The sequence below is a fragment of the Thamnophis elegans genome, chromosome 4 (assembly GCF_009769535.1).
Source record: "Thamnophis elegans isolate rThaEle1 chromosome 4, rThaEle1.pri, whole genome shotgun sequence".
Classification (NCBI taxonomy): domain Eukaryota; kingdom Metazoa; phylum Chordata; class Lepidosauria; order Squamata; family Colubridae; genus Thamnophis; species Thamnophis elegans.
Window position 1 is genome coordinate 50,184,591 of NC_045544.1, and position 25,434 is coordinate 50,210,024.

At 37.9% G+C, this 25,434-nt stretch overlaps 1 protein-coding gene across 1 annotated transcript in view; it reads left to right on the forward strand.

Annotated features, from left to right (window-relative positions):
* LOC116507151 (utrophin-like) overlaps positions 1-25,434 on the forward strand; it is a 121,256-nt gene that overhangs the window by 75,007 nt on the left and 20,815 nt on the right. The window contains 9 exon segments of the mRNA XM_032215105.1: positions 6,843-6,935; positions 7,583-7,660; positions 10,393-10,485; positions 12,671-12,843; positions 14,514-14,629; positions 15,494-15,648; positions 20,747-20,950; positions 22,630-22,811; positions 24,192-24,349. Of these exon segments, the coding sequence (XP_032070996.1) occupies positions 6,843-6,935; positions 7,583-7,660; positions 10,393-10,485; positions 12,671-12,843; positions 14,514-14,629; positions 15,494-15,648; positions 20,747-20,950; positions 22,630-22,811; positions 24,192-24,349 (1,252 nt within the window).

Genomic DNA, 25,434 nt, shown 5'->3' on the forward strand with positions numbered 1-25,434 from the left:
TTGTTTTCTGCAAAAGTCCACTCCCCTTTCGCTCCTCTTTTATTTCCTATGGGAGGGGCCAATCACCTTTCACCTGTGACTTTACTCGCAAGTCTACCCTGATTTCTGAGTTGTTATTTTCTTCCGGCAGCTCTGTGTATGCCCATACTGGAAACAGGCTCTAGCTGTTCCTCTGCCTCACTGCTGTCTAGCTCTGTAGGCACCTGATCACTGCCAGATGGCCTTGGTCCCATCTCTGCCTCCAATGCAGAGCCCTTGTCTGAGCCTTCCCCAGCCTCCAGGACTGGCCCATGTTCCTCCCCCACCTCCTCACTGTCCGACTCCGCTGGCTGCTGGTGGGCCACAACATACGGCTTACTGTAAAACATATCTGATCTCTGATATGGTTTTTGCTTAGCAATGGAAATTCTGGGCCCAATTATGGTTGCAAGTCAAGGACTATCTGTAGTATTAGCAATAAATATTTCTTCCTCACCTTGTGCACATGTAGTGAACTGCACACATTGAGCAGTTTATTGGATGACAGAGTAAACAGCAGCTCCTTTCTCTTAGTTCCTGTAACCATTGTAGTTACTCAACAAATAATTTGGAAAATTTATTTGGGTCTCCTCTGAGTATATCACTTTGCTCTTCCTTAAAGTACAAATGTATTTGTTCAGGCTTCCAGGTAGTTCTGAAGAAGAAGACAAGAGATTCTAATGCAGAAACATCTTATTTTAAGGCATAGGCAGGAGAGAAAAACTCTTTAAATACACAGTGAGCAATTATATTAACTTACCTAATTAAGTTGTTTAAATGTAATTAAGTAGGAATGAAATGACATTCAGTTTATATGCTGGTCTGCCTGCTTCCCTGTCTTCCTGTTGGAATTTAGCTTTGGCCCATCAGTCAAAGGCCAGGTGCAGCTATTAGCTGGAGATGGTGCACACCTCTGTTTAATGCTGCTTAATATTCATCAACAGCGAGGAAACTGGAACAGGATTTGACAGCATGAATGCAGGATCTGCTTCAGTGCAGAAAACCTTTTGAAAAGGTGAAATAAAACATGGATGACTACCCAAAAACCTTCTTCATTCTGTTCTCTGTTAAAATATTTTAACTTGGATTAAACTCAAATTATCACAAGTCACAATTCAACAATAAATAGTGTGTAAATGGATTTGCCACAAGGGTAACTGTAGTGCCCAAGCTGCTATGGGGATATTCAGCCTTCAACCCCTCTTCTTATTTGTTTCACCAGCTGGAAAAATTAGTTTGATTCTGCTCACAATTTGCAAAAGGACTTGAAGTCATACTTTTACATCCTGCTTTGTAGCCAATCTTTAACTGGAGTTCTGGTATTAAAATCTAATTATAAATGATTTCTCAGAAAGGGAAAGATATCCAGAAGTAGCTCATGTGGATGAGCGTATGGATTTGCTCTTTAATGGGATGTCTTTGTGTGAACTATTTAGAAGTGAGGTTTCTCTATAAAATTTCAAAATTATGACAGATAAAATGAAGAAATACACGACATGCCTCCATACACTTCAAAGGGGATACACATAATCTTGATTGGACGAGACACTGTGCTGTCGTGATTCTGAGAGCTTTGATTTCACTTTGATAGTCTTTACAAATTAGGTTGCTTTCAATTATGGTTTAAACTTTAAATAGTATTTTGGAAGACAAGACTGTTTTTCCTTACTTAGCATCATGAGAATAAATAAAGTTGTTGCTGTTCATTTCTGTTTTAGAAATAATCTATTATATATGAGTTTTTCCTGTACTTTCATTAAAATGGATAAATAAACTAACTGAACTATTTTTTGTTTTGGTTTTGGTCACAAGTATATCAAAGAGCAAATGTCCAGCTCCCGCAAAACCTCAACAACATTTAATTTGTTGCTTTCTTGAATAAGTGGAATGCAAACAGGAATTCAAGCAGAAAAATAAACTGATAGAAAGCCACAATAAAATGCTTCTCATGTAAGATGGTGCACTAAATTTAGATGCTGGCAAAATGCACTGTATTTTATTTACTGAAACTGTTCTTCTCTTGTGTAGTGACCTTTCTGCTTTGTGAATTATTTCCCACATCAAATTCTCATGCTTTGGGTACATCAAATGGAAAATCTTGACACAGATATCAAAGTACCATATTTAGATTACAAAACATGAATTAGAAATTAGTTTTCTATCTATGTACTGGAAATCTTTCCTTCCCTGAATAGTAAATACCGTATATACTCGAGTATAGGCCGACCCGAATATAAGCCGAGGCACCTAATTTTACCACAAAAAACTGGAAAAGTTATTGACTCGAGTATAAGCCTAGGGTGGGAAATGCAGCAGCTACCGGTAAATTTCAAAAATAAAAATAGATACCAATAATGTTTTTGAATATTTATTTCAAAGAAAAACAGTAAACTAGCGGTGTATTCAATGAAATACTTCACTCACCTCATGATGCTGATGTCCCGCTGTGATGATGATGTCCCGTGCAGCCGCGGGAGCGATGTCCCGCCTCCTATGACACACGGCACAGTGATTCCTATCATTGGATCACTGTACCAGAGGAGGTGGGACATCGCTATGTGGCTGCTTGCCATAACAAGGAGGAGGTGGGACATCGTTGCAGAGCGGCAGGAGTGGGAGGAAGGGGAATCGTAAGACAGCCCTGCATTACATTAGAACGTGAGGAGGGGGGATGGTGCGGTGCGCGCTGCGCGGCAAACTGACACAGAGGGAGGGGAAACTCACAGGGGCACTGGGCCATTCACGAGTGTCACCCAGCGGCATGGCCCCGCCCCTTTTTCTCCTCCATTTCGGGCAAATTTTTCACTGACTCGAGTATAAGCCGAGGCGGCTTTTTTCAGCCCAAAAAGTGGGCTGAAAAACTAGGCTTATACTCGAGTATATACAGTAGCCAGTAGTAATAATCTTGATGTTTGGTTCCTATGAATTGACAAGGAGGAAAGTTTAATAAGAAGTTGCTAAGAAGTTAATGTAATGAAGAGCTAAAGTAACTTAATGCTTCCCCCTTTTAATATGCTTTAGTAAGGTACTCTTTGAGTACCGTATTTTTCGAAGTATAAGATGCACCTTTCCCCCCCAAAAAAGAGGATGAATATCTGGGTGTGTCTTATACACTGAATACAGCATTTTTGGCCTCCTGAAACGCCCCCCCCCCCTTCGCAAAAATTGACGTACAGAGGGTTTGGGAGGCCTGCAGGAGTGCTCCTGGGGACTGGGGAGGGAAAAAACGAGCGAAAAATGGGCCATTTTTGCCCCTCCATCCCCCAGAAGTACTGTACAAGCCCCCCAAAGCCTATGCATGCCCTTTTCCCCCCAAAAAGTGGCCCATTTTCATGAAAAATGCGCCATTTTTTGCTTATTTTTGCCCCCCCCCAGGCCCCAGGAGCACTTTGCATGCCTCTCAAACTCTCTGCATGCCCCGTTTTTCACAAAAAAACAAGGTGTGCAGAGGTTTTGGGAGGCCTGCAGAGTGGAAAAACTTTTTTTTAATTTTCCTCTTCAAAATCTTGATGCGCTTTATACTCCGGTGCGTCTTATAGTCTGAAAAATATGGTACATACAGTCTTTCTAGTCTTCCATATCCATTTTTGCTGCCATTAGGGAACAGGACTAATTGTCTGTATTGGTGGATATGATAATTGTTTCCAGTTCGTGAACATAGTTTAGGATCAAAAACTTAGAGGTTCCTAGTACTGCTTAATATCCAAGTTCCTATTGGTTCATGACTGCTATCTTCAAACAATTTCCCTAAGCACTTTTATACAGCTCCATCACTCAGCTCATGTGGCTTGCTTTGGCTAGGCCCATGTAGGTCTGATACTGAAAGTTTTGCCTGAATTGACATATATTTAATAAAGAAAAGAGATTTAAATTATTTATCACTGATGCTACCCATCAATGGAATTAAAAAAAAACCTCATCCAAATATAGTTTAAATACAGTGACATACGGTGAGCTTCATGGCCGGTGAGTCAAGCGCAAAAGCCCCGGCGCCGCGTCCGCCATAGAGCGGGATTGGGACCTGCTCTATGGTGGACGCGGCATCGGGACTTTAAAGTCCTGCCGCCGGGGCCCTGCCTCCACTTTAAAACCCTGCCGTCAGGGCCTCAGCAGCCATGATTCCCCCCTCCCCAGCCACCCAGCCCATTCCTCCCTCCGCCACTGCTGTGTCCAACAGGCCAGGCGTCTCGCATTTATGGCGGACATAAACGCGAGATGCCTGGCCTGTTGGACACAGCGGCGAAAACGTCCCTGCCGCTGCCGCGCTCCGCTGCCTCGACCCCCCGAAAGAAGCACACGCGCACCCCCCCCACACACAAATTCCTCACAATAAAAAATTACAAATTAAATTACAATAATTTTGAATCCCCCCTCCCTCCGTCCGATCCACATACCTTTTCCAGCTGTGGATTTCAACTCTCCTCTTGTCCGCCCGCCATGATGAAAATGTAAAAAATTTAAATAAAAAAGCAACTTACTTAGGCACGATTTGCTGCTCCCAGATCAGGAGGCGGGAGAATCACGTGCCTCCTTTGCATAAGAATTTTTCGCCTTTTAACCCTTGCTTAACTCTGAGCAAGGGATAAAAGGCGAAAAATTCCTTATGCAAAGGAGGCCCATAGTTCTCTCGCCTCCCCCTACAGTTAGCACTAAGCAGACTCAGAGTCACTGTGACTCTGGAGTCTGGCAGCAACTACCTTAGCCTTTTTAATTATTTTAAAAATTGTTTTCTTTTCCTCATGACACTGGTGAAGCCCTGCCTCCCTTGCCTCCCCTGACTGCACGTCCCTGTTTAAATATCCTTCCAGAACTTAGTCGTATTTCTGCATTAAGATATTTTGAAAACTGATTAACTAAACTCCAGCTATTGAGGGCCTGTGAATTCAAACTGAATTTGCCTTGTGTTAAATTTGTTGTTGGGTGAGTTAGAAGGAATTAATATATATAGAGAAAAACAAACTGGTGATAGATTGGAAACACTCAAGTTTAAGCTAAACAAAGGGTGGAAGCAAGCAAAAGAGCTGAAGTTATTTGTAATAGACTTTTTCCCAAAAAAGAAGAATGCATCCTTTGTGAACTTTATCAACATAAAGTAGGCTTTTCAAGCTTGAATTGTGATCTTATTGAAGAAGGACGTGCAACCAAGAATATAGTTCTTATTGAATAATGTAGCACTTAAGCTTTCCAGATATAGCTTGCTTAAACTACAGAGGATGACAGTCTGAGATGGGAATGAGGGTTGGGGGTGGGCATTTGTTTATCTTTATTACCTTATCATTTCATCTTAAACTGGAAATTTTCTGTTTATGAACAGTTCTAGAGTATGACATTTTCATATCTGGAAATGATACTGCCCAAATTATTCTCTTTTCCCCCTTACAGTCATTCCATGGCTAGGTTGCAAGGAGATGCTTTGAAATTATTAATTACAACTTGACTTACAACTGCAATTGAGCCCAAAATTTATGTTGCTAAAAGAGACAGTTGTTAAGTCAATCACTGCAGTTGTTAAGTTGGTAACATGGTTGGTAAGTGAATCTGGCTTCCAAATAAACTTTGCTTGTCAGAAGGTTGCCAGAGGGGATCCCATGATCGTGGGACTGTAGCCATCATAAATATGAGTCAGTTGCCTAGCATCTGAATTTTGATCATGTAACCATGGGGATGCGGTGATAGTTGTAAGTTGAATAATGGTCATAGCCACTCTTTTTCAGTGCCTTTGTAACTTCTAACAGTCATTAAATGAACTGTTGTCAGTTGAGGACTACCTATATCTACTGCTTCCATAGTAGCATTTCACTTCTGCACAGGAGAACTGGATTTAGAGTTGGAAGGGACCTTGGAGGTCTTCTAGTCTTAGTGCTTAAGCAGGAAACCCTATACCAGTGATGGCTAACCTTTTTTGGGTCGCATGCCAAAAGCAGGGGGGCATGCGCGGGCGTGCCCACATCCATAATGCTATGCGCGTAACATTCTCCGCATGCATGCACGCATAACCTCCCCCTGCTTTTGGCCCGTGATGGATCCATTTAAACCCTCCCCAGTGCAGAGGCTTTCTAGGAGCCTGGGGAGGGCAAAAACAGCCCCCACGCCTCCTGGAGGCTTCAGGAGGTTTCCCTGAAGGCTACATAGGGCAAAAAGCGGCCCTACTGACAAACTGGAAGTCACTTCTGGATTGCCAGTAGGGCTGTTTTTCGCTGGCCAGCGTGCTGGAGCTGGAGCTGACAGGGCAATGACTGGAGCATGTGCGCTGGAGCTGACAGGGCAATACCTTGCGTGCCCTAACAAATGGCTCCATGTGCCACCTGTGGCACGCGTGCCATAGGTTCATCATCACGGCCCTATACCATTTCAGACAAATGGTTGTCCAATCTCTTCTTAAAAACTTCCAGTATTGGAGCATTTACAACTTTTGGAGGCAAGTTGTTGCCCTGATTAATTGTTCTAACTGTCAGGAAATTTCTCCTTTGTTCTAAGTTGCTTCTCTCCTTGATTAGTTTCCACCCATTTCCTTGTTTAAAGACTAGTTTTTCATCATATAGTAGCACTCTACCTATTATAAGTATTCTGATGGTATAATGGTGGAGGCTGGTGGATGGATGTTATTTTAGACAGAGAGCTGAAAGATTCTGCAACTCTTCTGGTCTCCATGTATTTAAAATGAATCCCCTAAAATATTTCCTTGCAAGAGAAATCTCTGATTTTCTATCTCCTTCCTGGAGTACAAAGTTTCTTCTGGTGCTATTCTTTTCCATCTTTATTTGTTTATGTTGTATTTTGGACTCAAAAGTTATTTTCTAAAAATTATTTATCTTATTTTACAGTTTGGAAAACAGCCAATAAAGGACATATTCACAGATCTTCGAGATGGGAGGAAACTCTTAGATCTTTTAGAAGGACTAACAGGGAATCCACTGGTAAGTGGCAATTACCATTATCTTGAAAAGATAATTTAAAATACCATGCCTTTGCTTATTTACAATATCAGTACTAGTGTTGGCTGGCTTGGGAATTTTGGGAGTTAAAGTCCACACATATTAAAAGTTGTCAAGGTTGAATAACATTGGTCTATATTTCCCAGTGACAATTAGTTTAGCTAATTTAGTATCCTCAGCAGGAAGCAAAATGTTTTAAGCCTAAGGTTTTAAACCTATTTCTCCCACTATTGGAAATAGAACTCTATATAGTTAATTTAGTTAATTAACAAGAGCATTGATATGCATGGTTTGTAAATTATGTTTCTACACCAGTTTTCAATTTTTAAACAAAATTGTAAAATGTACTTCTCTAAACTCATGCTTGAAGAGAGAAAAGGAATGCACACAACTAAAGTTTGCTACACTGCATTTTGTATAGTATTGTTCTTAAAATGTTTTGACATATGTTACCAAAATAATGCATACTGCAGGGTATTGCAGTCCTGTTACTTGGATAAAAGAAAGGGAATATGTATTCAGTTCAGTCCAAAATCTGCATTGTTGCTTTAATTGGGCTTTTCCTGAAAAGTTAATTGTAGTGTTTATTATTATTATTTGCATATTGTTTTCTTTTTTCTTTTTGCAAGCTAAAAGAATGTGGAACGACTAGAGTCCATGCTTTGAATAATGTCAACAAAGTACTTCAGGTTTTACATCAGAACAATGTAAGTTTTTAAATCCTTTATTTTCTTTGAAACTTGAGGGGAAAAGATAAATTGTAAAATTGTTTTCTTGAAAAATCTGTCTTTCAGTAAGGGTATGTGGATTAAAAATTTGTACAACTTAACATACCTCCTTTCAATTTTCCTAGTTGCTTGTACTTTGCAGATAACCAAGTGTGCTATATGGAATGAAGTGAACTTGTATTTCTTGTTCTTGGAGATCATAAGGGGCTGTAGATGAAAAGTATGAATATTTATTTTGTGCGGCCGAGCCAAATTATAATTTTGTTTGTATAGACTTCAGACTGTTCTCAGGTGCATTAGACTCATAAGAGATGTTGTTGATTCATTGGCTTGTAAGACGTAATTATCCAATTAAATATTGTCTAGCCTTAGACTTGAATACTAGCTTGACTCTATTTACTGAATTAAACACAATTACAGCACATGTCTTTCCTGATGCCTGCATTCTTTTTTTACTCTGTACATTCTCCAGAATCTGGCCCTGGAATTAAAAGCTCCTTCAGAATGATCTATGATATACCCTTGTGTAGAGGAGAAGAGAGTTGGAGCTGGCAGGTTCAGCTTCTGGAAATTGCCTTTTCCTTGTAACATGACAAATTATTTTTTTCCCCAAAAAGTTATTTTTGTAAACTTTTTTACAAAAGTTTTGTAAGGTAAATTCAGGCTGCGATATAATTGTCCTTTAGGAAAAGAGCTCAGCTTTGGGAATGAGCTGGTAACATCAAGAAGCTAAAAGTGGTCAAGTTACGTTAGAAGATTTATGGTATTGACTCAGTAATAGAACTTTTTAATGGGAAAATGTAAAAACTTTGTTTTCTTATTACTGATAAGTATGTTGTGGCAATAACTTTGGAAATATTTGCAATGCAAAGGTTGCATTGATAGCATGAGAATTTTTATTTTGCAAAAAATGAAAGATAAGGAGTTTTATATAGATTTGATTTATTTATTTATGAAAATTTATATGGACACCCAATTCACTCTTTATAACTCTGGATGGCTTAGAGCAGTGGTTCTCAACCTTCCCAATGTCTCATGTTGTGGTGACTCCCCACCATAAAATTGGTGTCTTGGTTCCTAAGACCATCGAAAATATGTGTTTTCCGATGGTCTTAGGCGACCCCTGTGAAAGGGTCATTCGACTCCCAAAGGGGCCGCGATCCACAGATTGAGAACCACTGGCTTAGAGGGTACAAAAGCAATATCCCCACCTCAACCTTCCTAGTGACAACAATCAGAAAAGCTGCTTGATGGGCTCCATATCACTCTGGAATGTCCAAGCCTGTTGGCAGAACTATGTCTTCAGAGCTTGTGAAAAAGTGTCAAAGTGAGGGCCAATCTTATTTCCTCAGGGATGATGTTCCCACAAGTAGGAAGACATCACATAGAAGGCTTTTCTTCTTGATCCCACTAGATCAGGGTTTTCAAACTCGATTTCATTGAGGGACGCATTAGGGTTGTTTTTGACCTTGAGGGTATGGGGGGGCGTAGCCAAGGTGGGTGTGACCAGATTGATACCACTCATCTTGGGGGCATCTGTGGCAGCCCGAGCGTTCTGCCAGCAAAAACGGGCTCCCAAACTCCATTTTTGGCTGCAACAGCCTCCAGCAACCCTCTGCCAGCAAAAACAGAGCTTGCAATGGCTGTGCACAGCCCTCCTGAGCTCTTTTTTTGCTGGCAGAGGCATCATGGTCTGGTCCTTCACTATTTCCAGGGTGACTCCATGGGCCAGATCTAAACATCCTGTGGGCTGGATCTAGCCTCAGGGCCTTGAGTTTGACATCCCTGCCCTAGATGGTCCTCCTTAAGGTGACCCTTAGCATTCCTGCCTCCTTATTCTTGTAGGTCAGGTATATATGACTGGGATAAGATGGTCCTTCAAATACTCTGACCCCAAGCCATGTAGGGCTCTGAAGGTGACAACCAGCATCTTGAATTTGACCCGGAAGCAGCCAGTCCAGGAGAGGTGACACATGTGCACGTCTAGGTTTGCACAAAAGCATGTGGGCCACCACATTTTGAGCCAACTGAAGCTTCTGGGGGCTTTTCAAGGGTAGCCCCATGTAGAAGCTCATTACAATAGCCAAGATGGGAGGTGACTAGAGCATAGCATAACTCTGAGTAGGGAGTAAGGCTGTAAAAAGCCCTCCTGATCACAACTGCCACCTGCTTATATTCTATTCATTATTTATGCCTTTATAGTATATGCTCATCCTCCTGCTGGTGTCATATTTTTTAAAGAAAATAAATTCCTGTGAATTGATCATCATATTCAGGGGTGAAATTCAGCAGGTTCTGACAGGTTCTGGAGAACTGGTAACAGAAATTTTGAGTAGTTTGGAGAACTGGCAAATACCACCTCTGGCTTGCCCCAGAGTGGGGTGGGAGTGGAGATTTTGCAGTATCCTTCCCCTGCCATGTCCACCAAGCCAGTAGTATTTTTTTTTAATTTCACAACTGATCATATTGTCAGTATATTAAAATCAGCACATTATATAGTACTTCATTTGATCTAAATTAAATTATTCACGTACAATTAAATCATTAAGTTACATAGCTGATTCAGGGAATGTGAGACACTATGGTGAGAGTTATAGTAGAGTAACAGCTGGGAGGCCATTGGTTCTCTATTCCCCACTTTCTACTAGTTCCTTTAAAGTTTGCATGCTTTTGATTAAGAAGACATTTTTATTGTTTGATAATATTTCCAGGTGGATCTGGTGAACATAGGAGGGACAGACATTGTTGATGGAAATCACAAATTGACACTTGGATTGTTATGGAGCGTAATTTTGCACTGGCAGGTGAGCAGATTTGATGCCTTTTCTCAGCCCATGTGTGTGAATCATTATTTTGCAGTAGCATGCATTGATGGGTATTGGTGGAATATCAGCTGGGGATGCTATAGAACTTTCATGGCAGATGACCAACCGGCCTTCAATTTCTGGGTACTCTAAGCCAGTGTTTCTCAACCTTGGCCACTTTAAAATGTATGGACTTCCCCACCCGCCTGGAGAATTTGGGGAGTTGAAGTCCACACATCTTAAAGTGGCCAAGGTTCAGAAACACTTCTCTAAGCAACAACTTGCAACGTAGTGTGAAACTTCTTATAGAGTTTTCAGGTCCATCCTTTACATACTTGTATGCTACATTGCAAATCCTGTGCTATAGAGGCAGAATTCACATTGCAACACGATGCACATTTTGTTATTTGCTTCCTCTGTTCGCTGGTCCCTTAAGATGCCATGCATAAAGATTTTTGTATCTGGTGCTAATCTACAGGTTTGTGTTTAAAATGACTATGGGCTTTGAAATTTCTGGGCTTCCTCTTCCATCTTCTTTGTGTGCTATGTTCAGAACAATGATTTCCAGTCTATGGTCTGTAATTACAGTTGGTCCATATGGACATTACAGGTAGTTCGTGAGGGGTAATGAGATCATGTAATAATAATAATGTAACTTATGTAATTTAATATTTATAAAATAGAAATTATTTTTTAAATGAATTAATTATAAGAATTTGCAAGCTAGATTTTGAATTAATAATTTGAACAAACCAGAATGTCCTCAATTTAGACAACATAGGAATTGGTTGTTTGCCCCTTTGTTTAAATGAAATGGGAAACAACTGCTTTAGATTTCTTTACCGCATCTGGAAGGGATCAGGAAGATAGATTTTTATGTAAGTCTGAAATTAGGGCTGGAAATGTCATTGGAACCAGATTTTATATGTATGATAAAGATGAGATCCATTTAAAGTGATTAATATAGTTTACCACTGAGTCCATTAGAGAATCTCTATCTGAAATTTAGGTATATTGGACAGAACAGAAAGTTTGATTTGTTAAATCCAATGCTGCATTTCTAATTTTGGTTTGTAACTCAATACATTATAACTGTGAAAGAAGGAACTTGAACTATTTGTCATACCTTATCAGTTCAAGATTGGTTTATACTAGTGGGTTAGCATAGGTTTTGAATTTGAAATATACTGTTTTCAGTTCAGTAAAGTGATCTTATTGAAAACATTTTTATGTTGTTTTAGAAGTATACTGTGCTCAAAATATTTATGGCCTGGATGGAAAATCTCTGAACACTTATAATGAGGTCAGAACAACCTGTTGTGAACTCAGAATGGGATGCTTCAAGCTTGATTTGTTTGTTTATGAAACAATTTCTCCACCTCCAAATTCTACTGCTTTTTCAGCTGATGGCATCCTAAATGTTTCTAATGAAATATAAAAAAATCATCTGTATTTTAATTATAAGAAACCATCAGATTCCTTGTAGAAATATCCAAGAAAACTATTCAATGGGATTCCAAGGCTAAATAATTTGTTAATGGAAGACATTGATTGCAAGCTTGGGAACCAGAGTAGGATTTTAGGGCAGGTACTACAGTTTTCTTAATGTGCAAATCTCATTAAGAAATACAGAGAACTTCGATTAAAGTGTAAAACAGAAGAATTAATATATGGTGTAATTTAGATAGAAATAATGTTTTGAGTCTTTATTTGCTTTGGTATGGCATAATTCAATATCTATTTTTAATATTTAACACTTTGCAGTGTTGTTTGAATGGTAAGATTGAGAAAATGTTTTTGTAGGGATGTGGTGGCTTAGTGGCTAAGACGCTGAACTTGTCAGTCAGAAAGGTTGGCAGTTCGGTGGTTCGAATCCCTATCGCCGTGTAACGGAGTCCTATACTTGTCCTAGCTTCTGCCAACCTAGCAGTTCGAAAGCATGTAAAAAATGCAAGAAGAAAAATAGGGATCACTTTGGTGGGAAGATAACAACGCTCTGTGTGCCTTCAGTATTTAGTCATGCTGGCCACATGACCATGGAGACATCTTCAGACAGGGCTGGCTCTTTGGCTTTGAAACGGAGATGAGGACTGCCCCTAGAGTTGGAAACGACTAGCACACATGTGTAGGGGAACCCTTACCTTTACATAATTCTTTTTTATGGATCTTGAACCCTTCTTTTTAGGTTAAAGATGTGATGAAAGATATAATGTCAGAATTACAGCAAACCAATAGTGAAAAGATCTTGTTGAGCTGGGTGCGGCAGTCCACAAAGTCATATAATGAAGTTAACGTTTTGAATTTCACCACCAGCTGGACAAATGGGCTTGCTTTCAATGCATTGATCCACAGGCATAGGTAGGTGGCTGCTTGCCAGCATATGTAATATTGTTGTACTGGAGGGGAAATTTATCAGTGTAGCATTTCGTTACAGAGCAGAAAAAACCTGACCTTAGTTTTCAATAAATAATCCTTGGAATTATTTTAAAGCCATTTGGCACAGGTTAGATTGAGAGAAAACAGAGCATGTTTTAATTGAGTGGTTTCTAATTCTTGTGAGAAGGCAATAATTTTCTGTCATTCTTTTAAAGAACAAACATGGAAAACATGAAGTGCAAATACCCATCTTTCTAGTTTTACATGGAAAGATATAATAAACATTTTTTCTTTGAAAATCTGATAATGTAATGATGTGCTAATTGAAGTCCTACACCAGTGATGGCGAACCTATGGCATGCGTGCCACAGGTGACACGCGGAGCCATTTGTCAGGGCATGCAAGGTGCTACCCTGTCAGTTCACCCTTTTTTAAAGCCATTTTTTGCATGGGGGGTGGGTGGGGTTGCGCATTGCATTATGGGTACAGCACACCCGCACACGACCCCTCCCTGCGCTCCCCCACTTATGGCATGCGAGCCAAAAAAGGTTTGCCATCGCTGTCCTACACCATCTATTTGCATAAAGAAAATTATTCATTTTGAGGGTATATGGATTCATAGGCCTCATTCCTTGCAAATATAATCTGGACTAGGCGTCATTGAAACCAGTTGAACAACTCTGAAATTATTCTAAGTGGTTGAAACATGTTCCGTTTCATACACAGCATGTAGCGGACTCTGCTTTTCCATGAAGCAGAGAAAGTACATGGGTTCTAATAAGAACAGGAACAGTACATATTGCATACTATGTACATAACATAACGGATCCCTAGTGCCGTGTAATGGAGTGAGCTCCCATTACTTGTCCCAGCTTCTGCCAACCTAGCAGTTCAAAAGCATGTAAAAAAACTGCAGGTAGAAAAATAGAAACCATCTTTGGTGGGAAGGTAACAGCATTCTGTGTGCCTTTGGCATTGAGTCATGCCTGCCACATGACCAGGGAAATGTCTTTGGACAGTGCTGGCTCTTCGGCTTTGAAACGGAGATGAGCACCGCCCCTTAGAATCGGAAACGACTTGCACATATGTGCGAGGGGAACCTTTTTCTTTACCTTTACATAAACATGTGCTTCAACCCTATGTTTAGCTATTCAGTGTCATCATTTTAGTATTTATGAAAACAACATAAGCACTATTGAATATTACAATGCCCTATATCAGGGGTGTCAAACTTGGGCCAACGGGCTGAATCCATCATGTGCTGGCCATCCCCACCCCTATTTTAGCGAAGGGGAAAAAAGTTATGATATATTACGTGATGATGTGTTGTTGTGAGTTTGACACCCCTGCATTATATTATTGGTTCCCACAAATCTCTTAATTTCATGTTTTTATATTAAGAGTGAAGAAAGAAAAACAAATAAATAATACATCTAAGAAAATCCGCTTAGTTGGAAGGAACCTTCTTATTGAATTATGGGGGCCTACATTTCTAGGGAATAGTTATGTAATCTCCCATTGTTTCTCTTTCCACAAAATGTCAGCAATTGTTTAGAATTTGATGTCTTCATAAGCTGTTTACTTGGGTTTATTGTTATATCTAATTCATACAAGTGTTTTGCTTTTTTAAAAAAAATCATATATTTTTTTAGACCTGAACTCTTCAGCTGGGATAAAGTCACCAAAATGGCTCAACATGAAAGATTAGAACATGCCTTCAACGTAGCTAAAAATAACTTGGGAATAGAAAAATTGCTAGACCCTGAAGGTATAAATATGAGAATACTGTATAACTGCTTCATAATTTCTTTCTGTTAGAGGTAGAGAATATTAAAGATGAAAGGGGGCAGTGTTGCTTTGATAAGAAATTAGGGACCCCTTACCTGTGGCATTATGCAGTTTTGTAGCACAATTGGGCGATTTTAAGAACATTCAAAAGATTATACAGCTAAATTTAGAAATGTGATTGATTCTTGCTCAGTTTTAATGATTTTTGAATGGTTAATTAGTTAAGGAACATCAGAACAATTGCATGGACACATAGTTCTCATATTGACTAGTCCTCTGCATTTATAAAATATAAATGAACAAAATAACATTTCCCCCACCCCCAAAATGAAGCAAAATAGTCACATTAATGTTTTATCCCTTAATCTCTCTTAAAACACCAATCACTAGCGAAAAGCATATCGGAAATTATAGTGATATGCCACATTGCTAGTCAAATTATCTTGGCTCCCCAGTGATCAAAAAAGTTTCAAAATAAATGAAACTGGGCCCAGGTCCAAGGTATAAAATAGGTTTGTCTGCCCTTGTTATAGATGTTTAAACATTAATAGATAGTTTGCATATCCTGCAGTTATTCATGTTGTGCTTTTTAAAAATTGATTTAAATCCATCTGCTAGGATAGTTATGATGGTAAAACTTGATAATAGAGAAGTGATGGTTCTCAGTTTAGTAATTCAGGTTTTGTACTTGCTTTGCTGAATTATTGTGTTTTGTGGGGGATAGCTATTTTGAAGCTATTGACTGGAAGATAATGAGTGTAGTTTTATGGCTCTGTCATAACTTTAGCCTGGAAATCTTGCATAGCCATTAAATAAGTATCCCATGTATATGCTCTGTTTTCAGATGTTGCTGTACAGCTTCCTGATAAGAAATCTATTATTATGTATTTGACATCTTTATTTGAGGTCCTTCCTCAGCAAGTTACTTTGGAAGATATTCGAGAAGTAGAGACTCTTCCAAGGAAATATAAAAAGGAATGTGAAGAAGAAGATATACAGGTGAAGCATATTGATGACTCTAATTTTTCTTTCACAGTACTGTATTTAATCAGTTTTAAAAATACATGCCTCAAAACAACATTTTCCATGCCAGCTTACCAGTATTTTACAATCATGACTGAACATTGAAAAATATAAAGATTGGTTAAAATGTACAGAAAACATTAAATGCAATAAATATGTGTATATGCAATCATATGTAAATTAATATTCCCTCACAACCATGGCAGATATAAGAAATATGGCTTTCAATTCCCAGAATACCTAGGAATCTAGGAGTTGAAGTCCACACATTTTAAAGTTGCTAAGGTTGAGAAACCTATCCCATAGTATTACATCCTTACTGCTGTTGGACTCAATAAGATTCTGAAATAGCAATAGCAACAGCACTTAGACTTATGTCTTTACAGCTGTCTCTAAGCAGTTTACAGAGTCAGTCCTATTGCCTCCAAAATCTGGGTCCTCGTTTTATCCACCTCAGAAGAATGGAAGGCTGAGTCAACCTTGAGCCAGTCAGAATCAAACTGCCAAACTGCTGGCAGACGGAAGTCAGCAGAAATAGCATGCAGTATTAAAGGGACACATTGTTTCCTTCTTGTCTTTGTTTATCATTAACTTACCATAATGTCATGTGCAGTTTTTCTCTTGTTACCTTTTCAGGTTGGTGTTTATCTTTCTTTTCTTCCAATGAGAATATATTTTCTCTTCTGCTTGATAACCCCTTCTCTTTTTGAAAGTTGCTTACTCTCTCAGTTCTCCTTTCTACTACACATTCGTGCTCTCTGACTTCCAGTTCTCTTCTTTCTCTTGGTCACCTATGCATATTTATCCCCTTTATTTTTACCCATTTTACTCCTTTATCTCTTGTTGAACAAAGCTTTGGATTCTAAGCCACAAAAGTGCTCTAGAGCAGGCAGGATGTACACAAAACATCTGTCGCCAGTTGCTTAAATCCATCGTTTCTCGAGACAGTGGAACAATGAGAAGGGGGGTGGGTGGGAGAGTTACTTCAAGGAGTTTGAGAGCATGCTGTCCCTTTAAGCTCAAAAGCACCCTTTTGTTTTGCATCTTAAATGCTGCATAGCTCTATTCACTTCGTGTTAGTGCTCTCAAGCATATTCCATCCTTGTTTTTTCTGCTTCTTAGATCTTATAAACAGATTCTGATCTTATTTTCAGAATTTTCATTTTACAGAGTGTGCCTGATTTTTTTCCCCCCTCAGCAATATTTTTGCAGCAGATCAACAAGTCTTCATTTTCGCTATATATTGTTTGGCTGTTTATTGTATAACACGTTTGATTAATAATTTCTCATTTTGTCAGTATTTTGGTGCTGCTTTCTATGGTTTCCTCATTGATACATCCTTAACTATCCCTTTACATATTTGCTAGCCGTCCAATATGCCATGCAAGATGACTTAGCTACAGTCTGTCCATAAACACCAGCATTGCTGTTTATATTAATCCACTTCAGATCTTCCCCACCTTGGAGTTTTGCGGACATTTTGGTCTGCAGCTCTCCCAAAGTATACAAAGTATTTATCTCAATATGGGAACAAGATCATGCTAAGTGGCTCCACCCCAATGTTGCATTTTTTGCAATTCCTGCCAACCCAGTTTTTGTGATATTTCTAGTTTGTGGATAGATAGCAGCAGCTAAAGTACATGGTGTGCAGTCAGCATTGAGAGCGGAACAAACAATCATCTTTAGGAAGGTACTTGGTATAAAGCTTTTTAAGCCTTCATCTTTTGTTTTCCAGAGATAGCAAATCAATGACTTTGTTAATGTTTTCCTTCCCTCTTTTGTTAGTGTTTGTTATTCCCCTCTACCTCACTACATCACAATGTTTTTTTATTTCCCTTGCTCAGTTTTTTCGACACCACTTTGTCCTACTGCAATAAAGTTGTTTACCTTTTTCCTCTCATATTTTATAGTATATTTTCATTCCACCCTACAATTTTGATTTATTCAGCATTAATTCATCCTCTTATTTCCAGTCTTGATTATTGTGACTTTCTTTTAGTTGTCACAGTAATTGGGTCATCTTAATTCTCTCAGACCGCTTTTCTGTATCTGAAATGTGGCCACGTGTAATCTTCTCTTTGTGGCAGTGATTTGTGCCATTCTTTTCACTAACTTCTTTTCTCCCTTTTTGAGAAAAAAATTGCATTTAACTTTCCATCACCCTGATCTCTTACATTTGAAAGTATTGAAATTTTGCTAGCTGTTCCCTGTATATAATAGGCATGGGCCACCTGACGACACTCCAATAAGCTCTCAAATATGTTTTGCAATTTCCAAAATCTACTTTGCCATTGCATAGCTAAAATTAGATGACACCAAACTTTTTGTGAAGTGATTTTATGACTATTTCCTATTACAAATAGAGAAATAAAAGGTGTTAAACCTTTGGATTGGCTTAGTGCAGTGTTTCTCACTGTAATTTGTAAGATGTGTGGACTTCAATTTCTAGAAGTCCTCAGGCTGTAGTTGAAGACTTCACATCTTAAAAGTTTTTCAGACAGAGAAACACAGCTTAATGCATACTAAATGATCAACTGCTTGAACCTTCCTTCCTTTGTAAAAAGCTGGTAATGACGATTATTTACCTGTATATTGTAATGAAATGATCAGTTTATAATACATAATGAGAGTCAGATACTCCTATATCTTTTTATTACAAATAAGAAACTTTGAATGATAAAGATTCTTTCCTGGCATTTTGCTGTGGTATTTGCAGTGTACAGTACAGCCATATATGTTCTTAAAAAATAAGTCCGTTGGAAATTTATATAACTGTACACACAGAAAGACAGTAAATTTTTGATGCACACAAATGAATTATTTTTTTCTACTTCATTTTGAGAAGTTGCTAGGGTTAGAAATTAAGCCAGTTAGCTTGGACATTTTTGCATTTGATGTTCCAATTCATTTTAAAAGGACCTAATCAGATCCTTGCCATTCCATGACTTAAACATATACTTTTAAAAATTTGAAAAGGCAATGGAGAATGAAATGCTCAAAGCTGTTTGACTTCATAATTATTAAAGAGTAAATGGAGGATGAAATGATTCTTATTTATAGTGCAGTTCAAAGAGCTTTGGGGGTCTAAACAACTCCATTATTTTTAAAGCATTAATTTTAAGATTGCAAATGGGCAAACAAGGCCTATTTAAACACAGCACTATAATAATGCTGGGTATTTTGTAAATAACAAACACAAATTAATGACGTTCTTGGAAGTATATTTATCATTTACTTGTTTTTCTAATATCCAACAAATTATAAACAAAGTTTCTACTGTCACTTGCTAACATCTTGCTTCTTGTTAGACTGAAAAACATTCAGTGTGTGTACTATTTAAAGTGTTTGAAATATCTGAAGGGATTTTTGCCAGGCACCTGTCAGAGATGCTAGCTGATAACAGGTTTGCGGTTACATACCATGCTTAGGCATCCGGAAACTTGACTTATGATAGACATTCATACTTGAAATACATAGGATATTTTTTACAGATGAAGTCTCTTACATAGTGTAGTACTTACAAAATATATTGAGCTATGTTATCAATTTTCAGTGTGAGCTACACAGAACATTGCTCTTATGAGTGACTCTTAAATAGTCTTTCTCACCAGCAGTTTTAGAACACTTTAGAGTTGCTTTCACTTTTAAATTTACACAGACAGGGTTTTATTTAAAATAAAGGATTTCTCCATGGATTTGTGAGGGCAGTTCCCATTTCTGTCTGCATGAGTGTTTAAAAATAGTTTCTTAGTCTGAAGTTGGAAATTATCTATCCAGATAAATATATGTTTCTATTACTTTTTTATATATTTATGTGTGACTTTTTCTAGGGGCTCCTTGTGAATTATTTTGCTAATTATTGTTTTGCCAATTATTCTGTTTTTTTTAATTAGAGCATTTGATAAATTACTCCACTAGCTATTACTTTAGCAACAGTTGAGGTTCCCCTACATTTTGCTAGTAATTTCACTATAAAACAGGTGCCAACATAAGTCACTTCCTCAATTAGAAATGGAGTCTAATATATTTCTCTATTTGGCTCCAAATGGCTTACTTTTACCTGAATATTGGTGTATAATATCATATAATAATTTTTGGGACTGATCCTGGCAAACTCACTTTACAATTGAAGTTTTATTTCTTGAATTAGTCCTTTTACAATGTAAGTGTGTAGTATATTTCCAATAATGTTAAAAATTATTAAAGGAATATGATTAGAACCCTGAAAATGAAAGTAAAGTTTTCAAAACAACTTTGTTCTTTAGCAAAAATTACGAACTCTCATAAATAGACATTTTTTGTGTGTGCTAAACTTAGAATACACACCTTCCTTTAGGGTGATGTACAGAATTAGGATGGAGATGTTTGAGGTCTGGAAATTCTAAAACATGGACATGAATGCATGAGTTAATTTCTTCTGTTTTTATTATATGGCAATTCATCTTGCAACTTTAGCAACTTTGGGCAACCAACAAGGATTAAAAACTTTTAAAAAATCCCACCTGGAAATAATAGTAATAATAGATATGTATACTGTCAGCAAAGGACAACAACAATTATAACATGCTTTTTTCAAGGGGAAACTGGACTTTCTTTGTTTTTCCTTGAAGATGCTTCTTGAAGTTCAGTTCTGAATTAAAGAAGATTCTTGGATGAGAAAGTGAAATGTCTTCAAGGAAAAACAAAGAAAATCCATTTGCCTCTAGAAAAAAATACCTTTGGAATAACCATGACCTGGATGACTGAGAATCTCCATAAATGATCATAACAATAGCACCCATCTATTTGGTTTCTAGTTAATTGGGCTAAACTGAGATTCTCCCCTCCCCCACCAAACAGGCTGTTTTATATGTGGTTACTGCTTGTATCATGATCCCATAAGAGTATCCTTTTACTAAAACATACTTTCCCCCCCAAGAAGATACAAATAGCACGATGCTTTAATTTATCATCAAACTGCTTTTGTATTTATATACTATTACTGTTACAGTAAGTTGTTCCTATATGGAAGAACAACTGCATTGGAAAATAATTTTGTGAAAAGAGGCCTTCAGTTTGGTTTTTCTACTTGCAGTGTGCAACATCTGAGGTTGATCATGCAGTTCTAAAATTGGAAGCATCCAGCACCTTGAATGAAGTAGATATGGACTTGGACAGCTACCAGATAGCTCTGGAGGAAGTTCTCGCTTGGCTGCTCTCTTCAGAAGATGACTTCCTAGAGCAGGAAGTCATATCTGATGATGTTGAGGAAGTCAAGGAACAATTTACTACACATGAAGTAGGTGGCTGGGAATGATGGGGAACTATGTATGCATTTTTTAATTAAGTAAGTAATTAAATCCTTTTAATATTTTATTTTGTAGAAGAGTATACAAGTATAGAGATGGAAAAAACAAAAGTCTTGGCCACTTAAATATTAAGAAATGTGTTACCAAAAAAAAAAAAAAAGCTTCTGTGGATTTTACTACAATAGAATAGACCAGGGGTCCCCAACCCCTGATCCATGGACTGGCACCAGGCTGCCAGAAACTGGGCTGTGCAAACAAGTAAAACCATATCCATGGGATGCAGGCAGCATGTGAAACCATGCCCCCTCCAGTCTGTGGAAAAACCTCTCTCCACAGAACCGCCCCCTGGTTCCCAAAAAATTGGAGGCTGCTGGAATAGATGATAGAAACTGGGAGCCATGAAAACTTTTAAGATAATATAGTATCTTTAACGTGCCCCAAGTCCTGCTTTTCATTCATGTAGGAGAATAAGCTCTGTGTTACTGTTGTTGCTGTTATTATATGAAAAAAGAGTTTTCCTTCAGAACTGTACCTTTATTCATGTTAAAATTCATGCAGTTTTAGTCAAGATACTTTAAATTATAATATAATTGACTGTTATCTTGATTTGTATTTGTATGTTTTGCTGTTGTAGTTTTAAGATAAAAAACTTCAAAAAAGGGTACTATTGTGTGTACACTTGTGAATCTATTTATTGCCTTAATATTCACAAGAAACTGAGATACTTACTTGTGTTCCAGTATTTTAATCAAAAAGCAATTAGCGTTAAAGGACACATTATCTTGATGTCTTTATTTAAAGCTGAGTGCTTATTTTTAGTCTTAGTATGATATATACTACAATTGTTACTATGAACTGACAATCTTTTTTTTTAAGTCTTCCATTTATTTCTTTGGAAACTTCAGCTCTCATTCATTAACTCTTAAAAGTGGCTGGTCTCTGAAGAATGCTTACTATAAGAGGCTGGCTAATATAGTTTCCACTTGATGGTCTTTCTATTCCATGGATGATGAGTTAGATTCTAATTAAATCTAGACTTTTTCCTTCATCCATCTAAAAAATACTACAAAGAAACTTGGGGATCTTTTGGAATAAATTTTCCTCTGTGTAGTTACTCATCTTAAATTGCATCCAATCCTCTGCTCAGAGTTGACTGTAGTTTCCTAACAATTCAAGAAAATTGAATTTTGAATTCAAGAATTCAAAAGAATTCAAGAAGGTACCTAGAGTTGCTTCATGTAATGAGACTACTTTTACCTTTTAATATCAGCTGGACATAAGAGTAGGTCAGACCAGTACTGTACTTATTTGCTTTTTTGCATCATCTGATTGAGGAATGATTTATTTATTTATTTACTTATTTATTTACTCATCATGGTCTTAGTCTGAATCAGAATTGTCCTCACTTCCGAAATGAAAGGGAGCTAATTGAAAATAGAACCATCATGGAGCCAAATGGCTAAAGCTACTTCTGTCCCTGCCATAATAGCAATCTGAATGAGATCATTCTCTGCCTGGATGCTAAGTTACTGGGGGCTATGGCTCTTTTGAGAATTGCTACTTATTGTATAATGTTACAAATTATATTTATGCTTGCAAATATCTGGCAGTTAATGCAATAGTTGAGACAATATTTGTTTTAGATCACCTTAGTCTGAACTTTTTATAGGCATTTATGATGGAGCTGACAGCACATCAGAGCAGTGTGGGTAGTGTGCTTCAGGCTGGTACTCAACTGATTGCCCAGGGCAATATTTCAGAAGAGGAAGAAAATGAAATCCAGGAACAAATGAAGTTGCTAAATTCTAGATGGGAGAGTCTCAGAGTGAGCAGTATGGATCGCCAAGCCTAGTAAGTGGCATGGTTTACACGTGTTTTAGTTTCCAGTTGTGATGTAATATATTAAGCTCTTTTCTCAGTGTTTAAGGCTAAACATTATTTTTTAATGTTGATAATTTTGTAGTCATCTAAATCATCTTTGTAAGAGGAAAATGAATAATGAGTGGGAATGGATATGTTTAAAAATGGGTTGTTTCAAATTCTCCCTCCCTTCCTCCCTCCCTCCCTCCCTCCCACCCACCCTCTCTCCCTCTCTCTCATCTCAATCTCCACATGTATACATGCATACATGCATACATACATACATACATACATACATACATACATACGTACGTACATACATACATATATTGGTGTGGTCTTAAAAACTTTATTTTGGTTTCTAAATTGAATATCTTACAAACACTAAAAGTAGAACCAGATGCTCTTGAAAATAAACAAAGGTCTATCGTATCAGTCAGTCATCCCTGCCAATAGTCCTGTTGACTAAATCTTGCAGTAAACCTGTAACATGAATTGGTTAAGCTGAAATTTGATGTCCAAGGCAAGTTGGCTAAAACATTATTTAGGAATAATTGTATGTTGATAGCATAGATCTGTAGTATACAACTCCACCCCCACTCTCCCAAAAAAAGATTGAGTTTCTGGTCCAGATTTTACTTTTCCCACAAATCAGCAAATATGTCTCAGGTTGCATGTCAGATAAAGATTTGAGGTAACAAAAAGCAGTACAAAATGCAAACTTTTTATATATTGTTATTAGATCATTTTGTCTGGAAGACAATTCATTTCCATTTGTGATTGAAAATTTAAAACTATCCTGAGATTTTTTTTGAAAGGAACTTTTTTTATTAAGATCATTCCTAATTCTAGAGGATAGAGTACAATTCAACACAATTTAATGAAATCCTAATTTTAATTAGTTATTTATAGAATTGGTTGATTAGTTGATAATTTCATTTATTTACCATAAAATATCTTTTAAAATTGGGCAAGCGAACATTATATTTGAAAAATAAGAGTTTCTTTTTCCCTCCCTGCAGCAGGGATCCCTCAACAACCTTGTAGAATAAGTTTGGGACAGGTTGTGTTCTCCGGATAGAATTTGCTTTCACCCATAGATATATAATATGTTAATCCTATTTTTTAAAATTATATATTTGTACCATCCTACTTTGCAAGGATTCAGATTTACTGAGATCTTGGTCTCATTGATTATGTTTGTGATATAACACAGTTAGACAAAAGGCTTTTGATCAGCATGCTTAGTAATTTATTCCACAGAAAGCTAGGATTACCAAGTTGCCTGTTTATGTTATGATTACACTTAGGCAGAACTTGTGAACTCAGGGCTCTTTAGATGAATTACTCCTCTTTTTTTGACTTGGGCAGCCTCCATGATGCACTGATGGAGCTACAGAAGAATCAATTGCAGCAGCTGTCGAACTGGTTGACTTTTACAGAAGAACGCATTCGAAAGATGGAATCTCAGCATTTAGTTGAAGATTTGGAAACATTTCAACAACAGATGGACGAACATAAAGTATTTTTACCCCTTTCTATAATACAAATAATAGGAGAAACCTCTAATACTTTAATTTATTGATTGTAACTAAATGAGAATTGTTATATATTAAAACAAGTCCTGGATTCCCTTATGCCCATGATGGCAAACCTATGGCACGCATGCCCAAAGTGGCACACAGAACCATGTTGCCTGGCACGTGTGGCATCGCCCATTCCTCTTCTGGGTTTCTGGCATGCATGCACACGCAAAGCTGGCCTTTGTGCGTGTGGCAGTGCTGGAAACCAGAAGAGCTGGTCTTTCATTTTCCGGCGTGAGCATGTGCGTCGGTCAGCTGATTGGCACGTGCGCGGCAGTAACCAGAAGACTTTGCTGGAAACTGGAAGTTCATTTTCCAGCGCACATGCCCCCTTGGCTGCTCCTCTTCCTGTTCACAGCCTAGAGGAGCACAAAATGCTCCCTTTTTGGCACTCATATACACATATATACTTATACACATATATACATATATACATCATATACAATATATATATATATATATATATATATATATATATATATATATATATATATATATATATATATACACACACACATACACACATATACACGTATACACGTATACATATATACATATATACATATATACATATATACATCATACATACATACATACATACATACATACATATATATGAGAAATATCATTTTCTGATCATTTAGAACAGGGAAGTCAAACTCAAGGCTTGTGGATTGGTTCCGGTCTGCAGGGTGCTTAGATCTGGCCCGAGGGCCTGCCCTGGAAATAGCAAAGGACCGGCTGGTGGTGCCTCTGCCAGTGAAAACGGAACTTTATTTTTGGCCGCGATGGCCTCCTGCAACCCTCTGCCTGTAAAATGGAGCTCAGAGAGGCCACGTGCGGCCCACCAAGGTTTCATTTTTGACCATGACAGCCTCCTGGAATCCTCTGCTAGCAAAAATGGAGCCTTGATGAGTGACGTCGAGCTGGCCATGCCTTTCCCCCCAGACCTCCCGAGGTCAAACACAATTCTCATGCGACCCTCAGTGAAATTGAGTTTGACACCCCTGATTTAGAATGTTGCCCCTAAG